The 20118-nt window shown below is 39.5% G+C and overlaps 1 protein-coding gene across 1 annotated transcript in view; it reads left to right on the forward strand.

The window, feature by feature from the left end:
- si:dkey-237i9.1 (SEC14-like protein 1) overlaps positions 1–20118 on the forward strand; it is a 38237-nt gene that overhangs the window by 11470 nt on the left and 6649 nt on the right. The window contains exons 3-15 of the mRNA XM_031754164.2: positions 9241–9390; positions 9627–9758; positions 11602–11730; positions 12162–12426; positions 12930–13039; positions 13239–13428; positions 14083–14171; positions 14628–14698; positions 16711–16882; positions 17923–18057; positions 18176–18310; positions 19454–19705; positions 19808–19986. Of these exons, the coding sequence (XP_031610024.1) occupies positions 9241–9390; positions 9627–9758; positions 11602–11730; positions 12162–12426; positions 12930–13039; positions 13239–13428; positions 14083–14171; positions 14628–14698; positions 16711–16882; positions 17923–18057; positions 18176–18310; positions 19454–19705; positions 19808–19986 (2009 nt within the window). The remainder of the gene's footprint in view (positions 1–9240; positions 9391–9626; positions 9759–11601; positions 11731–12161; positions 12427–12929; positions 13040–13238; positions 13429–14082; positions 14172–14627; positions 14699–16710; positions 16883–17922; positions 18058–18175; positions 18311–19453; positions 19706–19807; positions 19987–20118) is intronic.

Here is a 20118-nt window from a genome sequence, read left to right on the forward strand (position 1 = left end):
ATGGAAGGCCTTAAGAAACTGCAGGATAATTTTCCAAAAATGCTTTCACTTACTTGACCTCTTACAAACTATTCAAATGCTCCATCTGTACATTTACATTCAAATGGTAATGTGAGTCATATTTAAACCAGTCTCACTGAAAGCTGTTTCGCCAAACTGGTTTGGGCCTTTAAAAAATGTTTTACTAAATAATAATAAAAAATAAATAAAATCTTTTTTGCTTTTTCATTTTTTTCCTCCTGTGCTTTTCAGCAATGTATTTTCCTTAATTTAGGGTTCACGTATATTGCTTTGTTTATTTAAATGTCTGATTTCCTTGGGCTGTGCTATGGAAATAGCTGATGTCACAGTTTAAATAAAGCTCTAAAATTTGCTTCTCTTTAGACTGTCATAGTTTTCGGCTAAATCCGCACTTGTACTTAGTATATTTTAAATCAAACTATGCTAATGCTTGAATGCCATTGATATACACTGGGCATATCTTCTGTACATCTAAGCTATTACTCACATGCACAGAATCGCTGTCTCATGATCAAGAAAGAGGCACCTGTTGACTTATAAGACCCCATCAAGTAGGAAACATGGCTGTTATTGTTTTCGTTAGTCTCAATTTGTGTCAGTCCAGACTAAAACCTAAATCCCTGTGGTTTTAAAGTAAGATCAAAAATGCTTCCAAAAATCTTCTTATTGCATGCATCACATTTTAAAAGTGAGAATGTGACTGGAGTGATGCCTTTCGGCATATTTACATGTTAGATAAAATGGTATAAACTCTCTAAAGTGAAAGTGAAATCTAGACTCTAAATTCCATATATAACTAATCATAATCTTTTTTTCTCTTTCTTTCTTTCTTTTTCTTTCTTTCTGAGCTTTCTGTACTTGGATGTTTCTAAATAAACTGAAAGATTTAAAACAAATGACATTACAGACATGAACGAGATTTCTCACCTTGGTTTTACTAGGGCTGTTCGATATAACGATATATATCGGATGACGATATAAAAACGTCTATAGTTTCATTTTACGCTATCGTTTGTTTCGTGGTGTCGCAAAATAAACTGTTTACGGCAATATTTTTTTCCATCATTTTGATGGTCACTGTAGTGGCTATATTAATTTCTTAAAGTTCTCTCTTTCTCTTATATTTAATATAACCACACTACGGACGGACAAGCGCTTGTTTTTATGCATTGTTGTTAACAACAACAACGGTAAAACCATCGCGTGTCCGCTTGTTTATTTTCCACATAAACCTTTCACAATAAAGCTCAAGATCCTGTTGAGACTTTTCAAAATAAACTGAATCACGTGAAAGCGTATGCAGAGTGTTTACGGATGAGAAGCAAAAAAAAAAGCCGCCAGGTGCTAAAAAATAAACCTTAGACTCAAACGTTAGAACAGGCTTTTCCCCGCAGCACAATGTGTAATAAATACTCACAAAGAAAACGTCGGCCGTTACAACTTATGACTAAAAATGTATCGTTTCATGCATCTGTTAAAACACTCGACTCCAGGTATACGACGCCCAGCTGGAAACACTTCACGCAAGTCGAGCTGCCCGAGATTCACAGAATTTACAGAAAATGTTAAAAGTTTGTGATTTATATCGTTATCGGGATGACAGATGTCTTATATCAGGATATGAGATTTTGGTCATATATCGCACAGCCCTAGGTTTTACTACAAAACAATTAAGGTTCTATTAGCTATTATCCCTAATCTGTGCATCCCTAATGCACCCCCTGATTTGTTGGATGTAAAGTATTTATCACAGAAAATGATATTTAAATATATTTAACATTGATTTGTGTCTCCAATCCCAGCATCCCCTGTGTCTTTTGAGTTTGCTAGAAGAAACCCACAATTTTCAGGCTGCCTCCTTCGTAACTTTCCTCTTTGGTAATGACCTAGTTTTAGCTTAAGCTTTGCTCTCTGAAGTAAAATCAGGACTTTTCTTTTTTTCCCCCCCGTCTCCATTTTCCATCCTTCTTACTTCATTCTCCGTCACCTCAAATTATATAAACGCAAGTCTATGTAATTTGGTCTTGTGCGTCAGGGCCATTATTTTCAGGGGCAGGTTTTGGGTTTCATTGAAAACTTGTCTCATGAATGAACATGACGTTATCTGTCATTTGGCAGCACTGGCATTTCGTCGGTGCCCAGTAATAGCCACAACTTTAACACTCATCTGCATCCTTAATGGCTTTCATTCAAATGGTTTGTGGCATCCTCTTTGCAAGGAGCGGCAAACGTAACCCGACTACCCCAATTTAAATATATATGGATGTGGTGGGCAATGTCAAACAAAAGTTAAAAAACATGGTTCTGGGCTAGGATGAGATGCCCACTGCTATATAATGACGTCCATAACGGGTCAAACCTTGGATAGCCTGAGGTGGTGGGAGGGAACTCCTAATGATTTTTGCCACCAAATACAGGCTAACTAACGTCACACCCGTGCCAGCGGCCCTCACACAAAACCAGGTTTTGTTTGTCTTACGTCAAGGGTGGTATTTGTTATGCAATATGTATTGGGTCTTTTAAGAGGAAACCTTTTGAGAGTGGGCCTCATTATAAGCATGACTTAAATACACAGAAATGACAGAAGAAAAAACTGTGTTAGTCATTGTAACTGAAGAGGAAAAAAGCCACAGTTTACTGTGTGTACACTTGAATGGCCCTGTGAATAAAACATTAAAGTGGTTCTTGTGAATTTCCTCTGAGGCAGCGCAGCCAGATTAGCTGCTGTATGTCAGCTTTTGTGTGCTGTGTGTGCTGGTTTGTTTTGACATCGTCTCTAAGCCGTCGTAATCAAGTATCTTAATCTTAATAATGCAACCCCCCATCGTGCCCCACCACCTCAACCAAAATGTTCCCATTTTCCCAGACAGCTATTAAAAATAGCCGAGTCTGACCCTTGGGCAACTGTCGTCTGTATTACACAACCATTTTCATAAGCTCCAGAGATGTGACACGACTGCAGAGGAAGCTGGAAGTGTTCTCTGATTAGCGTTAATCCCCAGAGACCTACAGGCCAAGCATTTTCGACTTAGTCTTTAGCAGATTGACCCTAGTGTCTCTCAGGATTGACAAGGTGCCGTTTTTATCTAAGACGCAGCACACCCAAGACGTGGGATTAAGCCATGTAAACTCTGGCAGCTAAAAGAGAATGGTGTCAACCAAAAACTGGTCGCTAAACCCTGAAAGCTCTGTAAAATCCGACACACTAAAACATTTAAGAGGAAATTAGCTCATGCTTGCTATCATCTGTAATTTACATTTATTTATTTATTTATTTAAAATTACAGATCTAAGTAGGTAGAAACATCGTGTCAGAGCTATTAAAAAATAAAATAAAAAAATAGCCGGTTGGTTACTGTGTCTTTTCATCCAGTTCAGTACCAAGCATTTTTCTTATGTTGTGGCTAAGAACGTGACTAGATGTCCTCTAGTCTGCACCTGTGCTTTAGCTGGCAGATAAAGTGATAGCGCTGATGTTTTTGCACTAAATGTTCCCAGCTGTGTTTCTTCTCAAATCTTAAGAGCAAAACTAGGTCATTTTCTGCCATCCTTGATACTTACTCACGCGTGGTTTCTGCTAGAAAAGTTGTTAAACTCAGCAGCTTTTATTATGTGGGGGTCGGGAGATTTAACATGGCACTATCCACCTGCTGCATGTACATTCTGTGTGGCACAGATTGAACAGCAGATCTGTGTAGGTAGAGATCGCACTGCTGATAAGAGGAGAAAGTGAATCTCTTTTCTCTGGTGTAAATGCATCAGAACGGTCTTAAACAGTCAGAGGCAGTAGTCAATTTGTGCAGAAAATAAAGGATTTATCTGCAGCAAAACTTTCAGGCTTGAATTTATTAAATTGTTCCTGATGTTAACAACATACTGTAACAAGATATAACATGATTCTGTTTAGCAGTATTGTTTTAATCTTACATCTCCAATCGACCTGCCAGTGCGAGGTAAAGATGTAGTAAGTTAGCTATTCATTTTCAGTATACTCCGTCCCAGACTTTGCACACTGGGCATAAACTGGGTCAGATGTCAAAACACCTCTGCAGTGCTTCTGCACAGTTGCTTGTAATTCAATTGTTGAAGATATTTTGGGATTTTTTTTTTTTTTCCTGATGTTTATGTGCCAGAAATTGATAAAATTGTTTGAGGAACTGGAGCCAGATAAAAGAAATAAGATGACAAAAAAAGGCATATTAGTCAGGTGGTTAACTACTTGACTTTTTTCCTGAATTTGTTTGGATTGGATTTGCAGCTATATTTAAGTTTTTTTGTTGTCTTTTTTTTTCTTTTTCTTTTTTTCTATATCCCACCATTAAAGGCCAGATAATAGCTGGGCTATCTGCCAGAACTACTACGTCTTGCCTGGTATTATATTACACACACACGCACTATGTGGTCCTTTGTAGTCTTAAAGTTGATTGTGTACTCCCCAGAACTCTTGGAACTTCCTGAATCTCCCTTCCTGTGCAGGGTTAGCTTTATTTTCCAGACCCGTGCCTTAATCAACACTGCTGTTTTTCTCCAATGGAGAAACTGTTTTGTGTGTATGCAGGAAGGATGTAAGTAACAGTATATTGTTATACATTTTCTCTCATTCACTCCTGGAAAGAACAAACAAATCCAGGAACCATTACTCATTGTTTGGCCACTTGAGGTATGTCTGAATCCCTAAACCATGGAAGCTGGTGGAGGAGGGGTGGAGGGTGTCCTTAAACTTGTTCTTTAAAATACCTGGAGTCTGGAAACTTGGAAATATTTTGTTCTGTTATGTTCCAGGAAAGAGTATTGTCAAAGGGCAAATGAATATTTACAGTGGTGGAGTTTGGTTACCATGTATGTTTGGCTTGATGTGTCATCAGTGCCTGCTTTTTATTCCAGTGACTCAATAGAGGGCGGACAAATGTTTGTCTTGTTCCGGCTGGTTTGTTTTCTTACAGAAAACTTCTGGGTTTGGATTTCAAGTGCTGCAGGTGTCAGCTTTAATAAAACACGCATCATGTTGATGGTTATACATTACTTGTTTAATACACTCAATTGAAACTTCTAGGAAAGCCTCTTATCTTTCAGTTATTGGTGTCCATTTTTACCGTAGCATTGGACAAGAGGAGCCCAATCTTTTGTCTCAGGGATTACAAGTACATACACTGAAACTACTTTAACCAAAACTTTAACTGTGTGTAATATAATTGTCCACTGCTATAACAGTGTGGCAAAAATATAGAAAAGCTTTTTCAGTCCCCTTTAATGGAATAACAGATGCCAAACTATTTGTCAACTTTCGATTTGTAGGTTAATATAGAACTGAGTAATCATCAGGATAAATGCCAAATAGCCTGAATGTTTACTTCATGCTGGCACAAATATGCATTTAGCTGTCATTTGAGTCATGTGTGCAGAGCCATTCGTAACATGATGCGTCACTGGCAAAAGATTTTTCGACACATCATTAAAGGAAGGTTTCGATCCTCTTGTGGTGCATTGGCAGGTCCTAGATAAGCTCTAGTGTTTGATAACCTCAGGCAATGGTTCTGAAAGATGTTTTGGTCTTCGCCTAAAGCTTTTGTTTTCAGTCCTGCATCTCATTGGTCATGGTAAATCTTTAATTATAGTTAGGTTGCACCATTGTTCAAAATATCAAGTGTAGTACTGACTTTCTGTTTAAGTATAAGAGAATCCAGTGATTCCATAATGATTTACCTCGTGTCAAAATTTACCTTGTGATTTTTTTTTTTTTTTAAATTTTTTTTTTGTTCTTTGTTTTTTGTTGTTGTTTTTTGCGTTAGCCACACATTATTATTGCAATGTATAACTGTGCACGCAAATCAATTTACTCACATTAGTGGAATCGCTTTCTTCTGTGCAGCAAATGGCTAACAACCAAAAGAAAAGAAGCCCCGTTGTATCATGCTTTTAGCAGCTGTTGTGGAAGTTTTCCATTAAATAAAGCCTGCAGATGAGCGGTGAGCGGTAGCTAACATTCTTTAATCAAAACACACAGAACAGAAAACCAAGCTTGGTGGAGAGCCTGCATGATCACGGGGCAGGTCAGCAGAGTCTCACTGAGCCTAGCATGGCTCTCAGTTAAATACCTTCTCCAGGAACAAAAGGCAGTACACAGCTGTTTCACACCTTAAGGTTCACACTCCCTTGCTACCTCCCAGAGTCCTCGAAGAGACAAAAGATTCCTTCCTGTGGAGTTGTCTGCTTCCCCCAACTTCCTAAATAGACCCCCACTATTTGTCTTACAGTATGGGTGTCAGACATGTTAAAATCCAGTGGCACCAAGGCATTATACAATAAAATAATGTGATTAGTACATAAGTAAAAGAAATTCCTATACACAGTCAAGAACCCTCAGCTTGAGCTAAGATGCAATGATGGTTCCAAACAAGCTAAAGAGGTATTTAGAATTTGATGTCTTCGGAGAGAAAGTTGGCCAAATTGAAGAGTCCTGGATTCGAATAAGATGCAGCTAGAGCCTTTGTTGGACCATGTTAAAGTGTGATATGGAGCTATATGCTAGGTGAGCTGAAGTGCTTTTACATATAGGCAGTAGAAAAGATGGACGGAGTTGCCATAATAGACAGCTGGCTGATCTGTTTTTGAAACCTTCATATTTGTCATCATGGTGTTTGAAACTGGACTTGATGAGCGAACGGTGGATATGACTGAGACAGAGGTCGCCGTACACTCGTTGAATGACAACTTGTGATTGGTCAGTATGCATACCTGGGTAATCTTTTCTTCTGACTCTAATAATAATATTAATTTATAAAACAAACTTCATGATTTATTTCATAACCCGAAATTAACAACTAATCAGTGATGTATTTATTGACGTCACAAAGCGAGTCTGAGATCAGGTTTTCTTTATAAGCCTATCCAATCTTTTTGGAGCCAAAGTGGTTGGTCTCTTTTATTTTGACTTTTGTACTGTCTATGCTCACATGCAATATCCAGATGTCCAGTTTTTTCACAAATAAATACAGACCTGAATGTCCCTTGACGTGCCTTGAGGTTTGAAAAGCCCCGACTTACCCAGAAGGAAAAAAGAAAAAATGTTTTCAGGAATAACCTAGAATAACGACCCTTCTGTTTCCTGTTTTTAATAGTACAACAGCCTGGCTATTTTGGGAACACAAAGCAGTTAAAAGCTGCTTTGTTTCCGCATGAAGTGAAAGCTCTGAAGAAAGCTTATTCCTCTTCATGGTTTGCTGTATGACCTGAACCATACAGTATCTAAGCCTGTTGTTGGAATGAAACCTAGTGCTGTTTATGAAGATGTGACATTTGTGGTTGACTTTGTTGACATATGATTTTTTTTTTTTTTTTTTTTTTTTTTTTTTTTTTTTTTTTTTTTTAAAGGGATGAAATTGACGTTTACAGTCAGTGATGTTGTGCTGACGGCAGGACAAAAACCAAACCCCCAGTGTTCCAGAGCATCGGGGCTGAAAAACAGAGCTCAGCATTCATGCAGTCAGTGGACGGTGGGCAGCTCCTCACAGGAATGCCAGGAGCTCCTGAACCCCACTGACAGCCTCCTCCAACACAAAACTGCTGTTACTTGGCATACTAAACATTCGAAACCTCCTCTTTTGTATTTTTGATATTTTTAAATGTAGAAAAGACAAATATTTTAATAGTGACTTTCGAAAGCAAATGGCTCAGTGTTATAAGAATGTTAAACTTGAGTTTTGATGAATTTGAAGCTTATTTCACACCAATTTGCTGTTCTTGTGGTTTTCAAAGGACCTCAGGGTTACTGGTTGTCCTTTGCTCCACAAAATAAAGCTCCTTTTGTCAGAGATTCAGCTGACATCCAACTCCACCAACCTCAAAAGTCTTGTGAGCAGCAGTTGTTCTTCCAGTTGATCTTGTAAAGTTTGTCCATAGATTTTAATTTCACTCTATGCGTGGATATTTTGAAACATACGGGCCATGTGTTTATGAAATGGTAAACATGCTGTGGATAGGATTGCACCACCACATTCCTTTGTTTTCTGTGTGTGTGTGACATTGTGTTTTCCCTTTGTGTGTTGTGTGTGTTTTCTGTGTGTGTGTGTGTGTGTGTGTGTGTGTGTGTGTGTGTGTGTGTGTGTGTGTGCTTTGAGTCATAGATAAATGCTTCCATTCATATTTTGGGGAATTAAATTTCAGGATCGAGTTTCAGACAGTACAAAAGTACAAAAGAGGAAATATCACGTTAGTAGGATACGTGACAAGGGAGTTTCAGGCTACTGCAATGTTATGATAAACTTGGACTATCTCCAGCACAAGTTATCTGGAAGATCACTGTTTTTATTTTAGACTTGCCTTTCCAGTCCTCTGTTTGGACTTGCTGCTTGCGCAACCACAGTAATCATATCTAAGATGGATGAATGTTGATGATAGAACATGAAGTAATGCTCCTGCACTGTGTGCCAGCAGACCCAGTTGTATAACAGCTGGCTGGCCTCTGCTATAGAGCTGAATTTGCCTGTGTTTTGCATTTATGAGTAAACGCATTATGGAGCCGGTGTTGTGTTCAAGTACAAAAACTGCTATTGTGTGTTCAACCCTTTGTTGTAAAACAATTAAAAATTGCTTTATTTGATGCCACTGTGGTTCAGCTCAAGTAAGAAGTTGGAAAGTGTACAAAGTTGAAGGAGCTTTATTTAGCCTCTCACCTCTGCTCTGTCCGTCCCACCTATTCAAATTCCTCCCTTTTAGAATACATGAAGTGTTTTCTAATGGAGTTTATGTAAACTGGCTGGTGCCATTGTTGCTGAAGTTTTCCTGAGCCTCAGTTAACAAGCATTAGAGCTTTTCTCTTTCCAAACTTTTGCTGTGTTTTAAATTTCTGAGCCAGTTAAAATATTTCTAGGTAAGATGAAAAAACTATTCAACAGATTTTGATATACCACGAGCGCTATAATAAATGTCAGGCACTGTCGACTAGTGAACCTTAATCTCTAAACGTGTCGGCATATGAATATATCAAATCTGTAGGCAAGAGATAAGAGTTTTGGCCCTTCGAGTTTTCTATTTATAGTCAGGCTTCTGTTGACTAATCATGTCTAGATGTCGGTTTGGAGAACAACAGAGGAAAAACCCTTGCTGAAAATTAGCCAGTCTAAGTCAGCAGACTGGAATTATCCTTGAAATCTAAAAATGTGTTTCCAGCTTAAAAGCTCTGGTGTTAACAGGCTATGCATTTCCTCTTCTCTTTCTCAGGCTTATGAGCGCCGCTTCCCCACTTGTCACCTCATCCCCATGTTTGTGGCGAGTGACATCGTGAATGAGGAGACCAGCGAGGATGGTTCCACCCAGAAGATTGAGCGCCGCTGTGCCCTGGATGTGGATGCCCCACGCCTTCTCAAAAGGGTTTGTTGTACTTTTAGATTTCCAGCAATTGAGTATCATAAATATAGCTTTAATGCTTTTCTAATGACGTTTAATATTGTTTTGAGAACAATACATTTCAGTACTCGCCTTTTACAGAATGTATTAGCTAATAAAAGTGTTAATTTTTGCAAAGGTAGTTTATCTGTAATTTTATTTTCAGTGTCTGTGTTTCATGCCAGTTGCATTTATAACACAAGTTCTATTGCGGTTTACAGATTGCAGGCGTAGACTATGTCTACTTCATCCAGAAAAACACGCTGAACCGAAAGGAGAGGACTCTGCACATTGAGTCCCATAATGAGACCTTCTCCAACAGGGTTGTCGTCCACGAGACATGCTGCTATTCGGTATGTAGCATACTACCAGCAATAGACATTTCAAGCAAAAAACAAACTGTTAAAAATCCTCACTAATTTTAATGAAAGTCATTTCTCACGCACCTCTAAACTGTTTCGGTGCAGCTGCTGTTTTTAGCTCTTTAAGTAGAATCCACTCCGCTGGTTTTGCTCTACACCTAGCATGCTGACTTCTGGCATAGAAACTCAACCCTTTCACTGAAACTGCTGGAAAAATGCTCAACAAGGGCTTTCATCACCAGTAATGATCCTTACCACAAACTCCGAGTAGTTCAGAAAACAGACGTTTGAGGTTTGTACAGGTGATCAATATGGGACTTCCAGAGAGTGATCTACAAATGACTGCAAGGTTTCTTTAATCCACCTGTACCAGAACCTTGTGTCCACTTATTTTGTTGGTCTTGTACAGCCAAGGTACATTACAACCAATTTACATTCCCAGTTCCTGGTTTGAAGTAACATATTCGTTTTAAGGCGGGAGAAGTGTGTATAAATTATAGAAAGCAGGCTGTAACATGAAAGTGTGTATTCCTGAGGCAGGTTTTACAGAGGCAAACTAAAACCCAGATCCTGGCAGTGTGACACGCTCAACCCGTTTGGCTATTTAGGCTGACTTGTGCATACAGACAAATGAGCAAACACTGACATGTTCTGTAACGCTGTTGTTCACCTGCTGCATGGCAAGCTGCCACCAGCGCAGCCATGTTGATGTTTGTGCCTCCTTTAATCTCTTCCCTGCATCCATGTTTGGACTACCACTGAGCCGGCTTCTGTTTATCTCGGCCCATCTTTCCTTGTGAATTATTTAGTCGTCTGCATTCTGCTTGGTCACTCACAAAATACTGAAATGAAACCAGCATGTCTTCACATTCTTTCTGCACTATGCATTCAAAACTGTGACTCCAGATGAACTTATTTATGAATCCATGTGTGCTGAGTTAATGAGGTCAAGCACATTGTGTTAGCCTCCAACCAACTGGAGTGCTAATTTTAGGTCTAAGGCCAAACAGAGGCTTATACTGTGTACTTTAACATGCTGTGATAACAGTAACCAGGATGGACAGTGCTGTTAGACTGAGCTAATGGACCGGGCTAAAGATGAAATATTTTGGTAGTCAAGGGTGAACAAGTTACCATCATTATGGCTTTAGAAGTGTGTACCTCTTCATTTACTGATATTGTAGCTTGAATCAAAATGACATTTTTGTTAAAATACATTTAAGAATGATTTTTGTCATAAGCGTCATCCTCACATATCCTTCTAGAACCATCATAGATCTAAAATATGTGCAGTGTACAGTGCTATATACTGGCCAGCCAGTCCTTACTACTGCAGTTTGGCCTGAAAACAACACTTTAAGGATTGTGCATAAAAGTCTAACGGACAAATATGAAATTATTCAAGTCACTGAATTTGGTGAGTTTGTTTATGCAGGTTTTATGTCCCTGACCCACAGAAACTAATGTTGAGTTTCCCTCCCATTCATTTTAATAACTTCAAAAAGCCATAACTTAAAAAAGAAATAAATTCCAGCTACCGAGCATGATTGTAGAATGACTTTTGCTATTGCCAAAGATGACCTTCACACAGCACTGAGGGAAATGTGTGTATTTCATGACATGGCTTCATGACTGTTCATGTGTGAAATACTGGCTAATTTTAACATGGACAGACTGACACACAGACTCCCACTCACAGTGCTCAGTGTGAAAATTGCTTTCTTTGTGTGTCATCATGTAATGAAGCTGGGTGTATGGTTACCATAGTAACATGGTTATGCGGTTCTGTGTTGTTTACAGCTTTAATATAAAGTGTGTGTGTGTGTATGTCCAGGTCCACCCGGAGAATGAAGACTGGACGTGTTTTGAGCAAACCGCCAGTCTGGACATTAAGTCCTTCTTCGGCTTTGAGAGCACCGTGGAAAAGATTGCTATGAAGCAGTATGCCAGCAGTATCAAAAAGGTGTGTTTGTGTGTGCTTATTGTTTCATCCTGTCATTTATGTGTGAATGTACCGATGCACAGTAACATTAAACAACATGACGACTGCTTTATAAATTATTCAGAGATCAATCTGTCCTACGAGGTTAGATGTTTCTGGAACATGACTCAGTCCATCTCACACTGTAACTGCATAAATAAGCTTGTGTAATCTGTTAGACTGGACAGGGCTCTTCTGTTGTGGACCCAGTGAGTCATCCACCTTCATTAATGAACAATGTTGAATACAGTCCTTTTATTTTTTCCTTCTGTTTTCATTAACTGATGCTTCAGCTTGAAATGACACTTGATTTGGAAAATGCTAAACGCTACAGGGCCTTTCTTGGTTGAATAAAAACACATGTAGATCATGTTTTTCGGTATTCTCACACTTGTTTTTCTTCCTTCTAACAGGGAAAAGAAATCATAGAATACTACCTAAAGGAGCTAGATGATGACGGGATCACTCATGTGCCCCGCTGGAGTCCCTCCTCTCATTCCCTGCCTCTCTCCAGCCCTACCAGCCTCTCAACGAACCAACCTGAGCTTGGAATCGTGCCCGCCGATTCAGTCCCACTGTCTGCAGATGCCAAGGATGGAACCTCACAGGATGCAAAGCAGGACAGCAACATGCTTCAGAACGACAGCCTTGCAGAGATTCTGGCGGGGACACCGGAAGGTCTGTACCTGAAGATTCAGAAAATGGATCCTAGAAGCTTATTTTATAATTGTGTATATAATTATATTCTGCAAAAAATGGCTGAAATTGAAATCATTTTGTGTAACTGAACTTGGAGGGACATTTTATTTGGTTTAAACTGCTGCCACAACAGTTTGTCATCTGCAAGCATCGTTGGGAAAAAAACAGTTAGACAACTTTGGTGAATAATTTAAATAACTGAGGAAAAGTAGTTGCTCAAGAATGGGGATGAGTGTGAGAATGGAATTCAGCATCTTGAAAAGTTGTTTACAGTTATGAATGTAATTTCTGAAAAACACATTTCTTATTGTGAATCGTGACATCCAATTACATATCTATTGACAGCTAGGGCAAGGCCTGGTTTACAGAATCTAAGAAATTTAATTAGAATTTGTGATTTATGGGTGTTATATTTCAGTAAAAGTTTACTACACATTAATTCACTATCCAGCAGTCTAACTTTTTGTGTTTCTATGTTGCAGACAAGCTGGATGCAGACTATATCAAACGTTACCTGGGTGACCTGACACCCCTGCAGGAGAGTTGTCTGATCAGACTACGCAAGTGGCTTCAGGAGACACACAAGGGAAAGGTACTGCACTGTTTCTAAAAAGGAATAATAACAAAATATGACTGGATACATTATTAATACTTTTTGATACATTTGAGTTAGTTATTGCTAAAAGTAATATTTAGCACTACTACTCTATTTTAACTAGGCTACTGATAATGTTGTATTTTACATTACCTGTTTACAAATTAGCTTTATAATGTCTTCTCCCTCTGTCCAGATCCCTAAAGATGAGCACATCCTTCGTTTCTTGCGGGCCAGAGATTTCAACATGGATAAAGCACGGGAGATCTTGTGCCAGTCTCTGACCTGGAGGAAGCAGCACCAGGTGGACTACCTGCTGGAAACCTGGAGCTCTCCACAGGTTCTTCAGGACTACTACACCGGCGGCTGGCACCACCACGACAAAGGTGGGTTGGTATTTACAGCCACACCTAAAGATAGTTTTATTAGGCATGCTGAAATCTTGCATGTGCATCAGTATGGAAACACACACAATCTTATGACTTGTGTAGGTTATGTCAGAGCTAAACTTGCACTGTTCCGTAGAGGAGACTCCACTTACACAATCATGCAGTCGTGTTTGCAGTTTTTCAACCTAATGTTTTTGAATGTTCTTAAGTGACTTTACAGTGTAAACAGATCTCAACCATTCTTAGCAACCCGCAGCTCTCAGCCAAGTGTGTAAAATAAAAATGATCCAGCTTGTTGGTGCTACTTGGTTACCCAAATAGTACACGCACACTCACAGTGACAGTCTTCTTTGGAGTAGATGCCTTGGATTCCTTATTTGGGAAAAGAATGAACGTATAAGTCAAACAAAGCTTTTATGTTGCCACATCAGAGCCAATTTAATCTTCTCATTTAAAATTTTTCCACAAGTATTAGCCTTGAATCAACAGGGACAAAACATGAAAGCATTCCTCAGTGTACACAATAACTTGTCTTATGTAACAAGAGCAGATGGCCAGCAATGCAGACCTTTCCACTTAGCTTGTAGTCTTTGTGGAATGTAAATCATGTGATATATCATGTAAACATTTGTTTAATTTGTAATTTTTCAGACGGCCGTCCTTTGTACATCCTAAGGCTCGGCCAGATGGACACCAAAGGACTGGTGCGCGCTCTCGGGGAGGAGTCTCTGCTCAGACATGTATGTAACACACACTGTAATGCAGTAGTGCAGGTTGATGAGTTTATAGGTCAGACAGGGTTTCTGCCGCAATATTTGTTAACTCCTGCTGCTTTGACCTGCACGGGAGAATTTGATGACCCACTCAATTAATTTACCCATGTTCTCAACCTGATGCTTTGTTCTATTAGTTGCATTTCTACACACACGGTTGGTGCAAGAGAGAGAAAAAGTGGGCAATTTAGTCCAGGCAGGCCGCTGGGTTTGTAATACACGGGTGGAAGCCCTGGGTCAGGTCGGTTTTGGATTACAGGGTTAGGGAATTAATGTCCGGTGGCATTTCCTGACAGGTAAATTAACACCAGGCTATATACAGAACACAGGCTGTGTAAATGGTGCTCATTTATAATGCTGCAGTCACTGTGGAGTGGAGTCTGGTAGCCAAGTGTGTCAAATGTACAATTCATGTCACTGCAGGTGCTTTCTATCAATGAGGAGGGTCTGAGACGCTGTGAGGAGAACACAAAGGTGTTTGGTCGGCCAATCAGGTAAACCTTTAGAACCTGTCAATATGTTAGATCTTTAAAAAAATCTTGGACCTCTGTTATTCATCATATATGTAAACCAATATATCTCTCCCTCTCAAAGGTGATACTATGTTATATTCCACTGGTACTTGCTTTAAATCTACAGACTGCCTTTGAGTTTAGTTGAAGAAAAGAGTAAAATGGAAATGCATCACATATTCAAACAGGCCTTTGACTGGATGCAAGATTCACAAGTTGTTCCTTGTGGAACAACTCAAGAAAACTGAAGATAAAGATATATATATAAGTTGTTCCTATGTGGAACAACTCAAGAAAATATGAAGATAAAGATATAGATATATATATATATATATATATATATATATATATATATATATATATATATATATATATATATATAATATATATATATATATATATATATATATATATATATATATATACGGGCGGTTATATATATATTATATAAGATATTGGGTATATATAGATATATATAGATATATATATATATATATATATATGTGTATATATATGTGTACTATATACAGAAACAAATCAGTTTTTCTTCTATTACTCATAACACCGTTGTACAATTTCCTGTTTTGTCTGTGCTTGCTTATTGTGATTTATATAAATATGAAACATCTATTTGTTAAACTGTTCTGTGCTTCATCACAAGTGATACTTTTCTCGCTTGTTGTTACATCATACAAGAGTTTGATAGTCCTCCATAACAAACAAGGGAGTAGCACTGTGTGACGTTGACTTAAAAGGCTCCATTTCAAAAACTGTTATCTCTGCTCTCTGGTTACTTTTAAACACAGTACTTGGTCTCATATCACACGACAGTATGACAGAGGCTGCACCTTTTATTCACACTGACCTTAGAAAAACTGGTCTCAGTTATTTTGCTGCTTTAGAAAAGTAATGTACTACCGAAAAATAATTTATTAGAACATTTTAAAAGGTAACATTTACATGTCATCACCCTCAATTTAATTCTGAAAATTATTATTTTTTTGTATTATTTCTGTGTTGTTAAGATGGATTTTTTTTTTCTTTTGTTTTTACTTACATGTATCTAATACCTGTTTAAAAAAAAAGTAGTAATTTTTGCTAATCAGTTATTTGTTGCATATGAAGGAACCATTTCAGCATACTTTATTTCCAGCTTCTGGAGTTTCAGAACTTGCAGGTTTACATGTTTTGTTTTGTTTTTTTGTTGTTTTTGGGGTTTTTTTGTTTTTTTGCTGTTTTTATACATTGTGTCAGTCTAAATGAATTTAGATGTTTGGTTTTTTTAAAGAAGCCTCCATAGCGGTTGAGAGTATGAAGACAGAATTCACCATACTGTCTGTGATCTAGACAGTTAATATGAACTAATGTCACAGTGTCAGTGTTGACAAAGAAAAATAATCAGCATCAGTGGCAGCTCTAGTCCAGTGCTAGTGTAAAACTGCTTTGAATGTGGTCGTAGATGAATATAAATGCAGGTTAAAAGCAGCTTAAAAACCTGCAAGCCGTTTTTGATTCGGTTCAGCAGTCAGAACTGGGCACAGGTACACACACAAATACACACTATGAGTGAGTCCAGCGCAGAATTTATCTCCCCCAAAATGGAAAGTGCACATGAGGCTCGCCTTTCAGGGGACTCATTCAGATGGCAACTGACAGAGTGAGAGGGAGGGAACAGAGATGGTATCTGTCATCTGTCAGCTCTCTGAAGCAGCAGCAAGAGGAGGAGATGGCTGGGATAAGAGCTGCGCAGGAAGGCATGTGAACTATGAGAGGCTGTCACGTCACAGCACTCTGCCAGGACAGATAGAAGGAAAGGAAGAATGTCCTGCAAGGGTTGGAGGGATCCAGAATTAGCAAGCATTGCCTTCACCACTTAAGCTTCACTTCAGAGTGACAAGTGCTAAGTGGCCAAAAAGAGGCTGTAGCCCAGTTATGGGTTTGTGGCATGTCCTTATACACACGTATCACTAATCCTCTCACTTCCTCTTCTCTAGCTGTTGGACATGTCTAGTAGATCTGGAGGGGCTGAACATGCGTCACCTATGGCGACCAGGAGTCAAGGCGCTGCTGAGGATCATCGAGGTCGTGGAGGCTAACTACCCTGAGACTCTAGGACGGCTGCTTATATTGAGAGCTCCAAGAGTCTTCCCAGTCCTTTGGACACTGGTGAGACCCAGGATAAGAGACTCAGCCCCTGTGGGGTCATCCTGTTACAGGACCAGATTATGCACACAGTGAATTTTCAGTCTGTTTCATACCCTTATTTTGATACATGCAGAAGTTGCCAGTATTCACAAATGTGTAGTATTTGCTAAGCAGTGGCAACAGCAGCATTATTGGCCCCAAATGGAAATAAGAGCTTTTGAGTCCCGGAAGTTCTGCCAGGTTGTAGTTAAGGTGACAAGATCACAGCAAACAGAGTATGGTTGTATCTGATAATGTTACAGGTTTGGCATGTGAAGGATCGCTTTACTCTGGCAAAAATGAAGAGCTGTCTCTAAGAATCACCTTCCAGCTGTTCGACCTGTATTTTCTTTATTGGTTTTCCATCATATTGTGACAAAACGTGTCTAGTTGTGAATTTGAATTGGCAGGATTCACAGTTTTCCCTGTTACACATTGCGTAGGCGGCAGAAGATAGGTTACAGGTTAGCCTGCGCTTGATGCACGATGATAACTTTCCTGCTTTCTTTACAGTCTTTGGAAAAGAGCCAGGCTTTGTCCTGCAGTGTTGACTTTGAAAAAGTAAAGGCTTTTTAAATGTAGAGCACTGACTCAATATGTAGAATGAGGGACAAGGGATAAAAATGCTGTGCAGTCACACATAAAATAGGACACCTGGTCACCTAGCTCTGCTGCCTCTTGACTGCTCATGCAAAAAGCACGTCACAAAAGACTTTAGTTTGTTTTATAGTGTTTACCTTCCTGACTTTAGGGTCACACATAATTAAGTCAATGTATTTTAAACATGGGTTTGACTGGTTATTTAAAGGTAGAATTGTTGCATATTATTGCATTATTACATTATTTGCTTAAATATATTAACCGAGAAACTGATTAAACAACTTCCTTGTTTTAGTATTTATAAGTTTTAGGGTGGGAAAGGAATGTGGATTGTTATCAAACACAAGTTTCATATGCTGCACCAGCATTTCCTCATGTTACTGCAGTCAGGTCATGCATTTGATATCTGCCTTCTCCCTCAGGTGAGCCCATTTATTGATGAAAACACCCGCAAGAAGTTCCTGATCTATGCAGGCAATGACTATCAGGGTGCTGGAGGTCTCGTGGACTACATAGACAAGGAGATCATTCCTGATTTCCTGGGAGGAGAGTGCATGGTGAGTGTCACTGTAAGATTTAAACTCTGAGAGTAAAATCTGATCCTAGGACATGACACCACCCACATCGAGATTTCCTTTACTGACCCAGTGTACACGTGTGCTTTTTCCTTTGCAGTGTGAGGTACCGGAGGGTGGCCTGGTTCCCAAGTCCATGTACCGCACAGCTGAGGAGGTCGAGAACGAGGACATCCGTCTGTGGACTGAGATGATCTATCAAAGCGCCAGCATCTTCAAAGGAGCTCCACATGAGGTGAGGCTGAATGCACGGAAAGTAAAAGAAAAGGATGGAAGGCCTGTGTCGCTCTGATATTAATATGTAGGTCAGGACAACAGAGAACTGCACAGTGCCTCTGATGGAGGTGTTGTGAAACTTTCTGCCACCTAGTGGTTGTAACTTGTTAAATGCATCTTAGGTAGATTCTGAATTCAGATGTGGAACACACGTAGCGTGACTTTGAAATATAATCTGCCTGCAGTGATGTGGCGTAACCTCATGTTGCATGATTTATACCAAAGGAACACCGTCAAACATAATCACCCATCTGGAAATGGTTTTGCTTTTTATCTTAATGGTCTCAGACCGTCACATGCAAATCAACCGTTTTATCTCACTGCTTTTGCTAACTGAGTTCTCTAGTTTGCTGTTTACCTGAAGCTTGTATATGGAAAGGATTTGGCATTTATAGCCTTCTGAGACCCAGACTATTCATTTATGTCCTCTGTAGTGGACACACAAATCACAAAAACAGTTTTGTTTTCTTGGTTCTCAGAAGGATTGTTATTTTTCTGAGCTTGATGTTTCAAGTTGCTTTTAGACTACAAGCCAGTTTCCTCCTAGTAGCAAGTTTGAGCTTAATTTCAGCAGTCACCAGGTCTAAAAACTGCATCGCTGGTCTTATGTTTTAGATACTTCTCTTTCCCCTCTTGAAGTTATACCATTTTTCCCACATATTTGAGGACATACATATTTTACATATGTGACCAGAGCTAACAGCATCAAAACTAGTGCTTAGATCAAGGTGTCCAACTCCAGGCATCAAGGGCTGGTGTTTTAGATATCACATTGGGTCAGCACACTGGAATCGAATGATTAGTTCATTACCAGGCCTCTGGAGAACTTCAAGACATGTTGAGGAGTTAATTTAACCATTTAAATCAGTTGTGTTGGATCAAAGACACATCTAAAACATGCAGGACACCGGCCCTTGAGTTGGACACCTCTGGCTTAGATCATCAAAAGTGAAGAGAAAGAAGAAGAGAGAGTTATTTTCCCACACATCTTCACAGCCGTACTTCTTTTTGCAGTCAGTCGGTTAACTTTTAATTCCAAAAACATCATCTTATACAGTCCATGCACTTTACTTAACCCGCTTAATTTCTTCCACCCCATCAGATTGTGATCGAGATCATCGATGCCTCCTCAGTCATTACCTGGGATTTCGATGTGTGCAAAGGCGACATTGTTTTCAACATCTACCACTCAAAGCGAGCTCCGCAAGTACCGCGCAAAGATACCCTGGGAGCCCACGGCATCACCTCCCCAGGAGGCAACAACGTGCAGCTCATTGACAAGTCCTGGACGCTGGGTCAGGATTACAGCATGGTCGAGTCTCCGCTCACCTGCAAGGAGGGCGAGAGTGTGCAGGTTGGTTTATGGTCGTGAACTTTTGATGTCTTCTTGGATCATTGTTACTTCTACAGATCCTCATTTTTGCTTGTTTGCACTTTGAATCCCTCCTTTCCTCAGGGTTCCCACATAACGAGATGGCCGGGTTTCTACATCCTACAGTGGAAGTTCCACAACATGGCGGCCTGCTCGGCCACCAACCTGCCCAGAGTGGATGACGTGCTGGCCACCCTCCAGGTCTCCTCACATAAGTGTAAAGTCATGTACTACACTGAGGTGTTGGGCTCTGAGGACTTCAGGTTAGTGTGTGGGTGGAAGATGGAGACGTTTATATGCATCTGTGATGTGTAAATATGTCATGTGTTCATATTTTTGCTGTTTGTGATGTTAAGGTTTTTATTTTAGACATCATCCATTTATTACTGCTCATT

The sequence above is a fragment of the Oreochromis aureus genome, linkage group 6, assembly GCF_013358895.1.
Source record: "Oreochromis aureus strain Israel breed Guangdong linkage group 6, ZZ_aureus, whole genome shotgun sequence".
Classification (NCBI taxonomy): domain Eukaryota; kingdom Metazoa; phylum Chordata; class Actinopteri; order Cichliformes; family Cichlidae; genus Oreochromis; species Oreochromis aureus.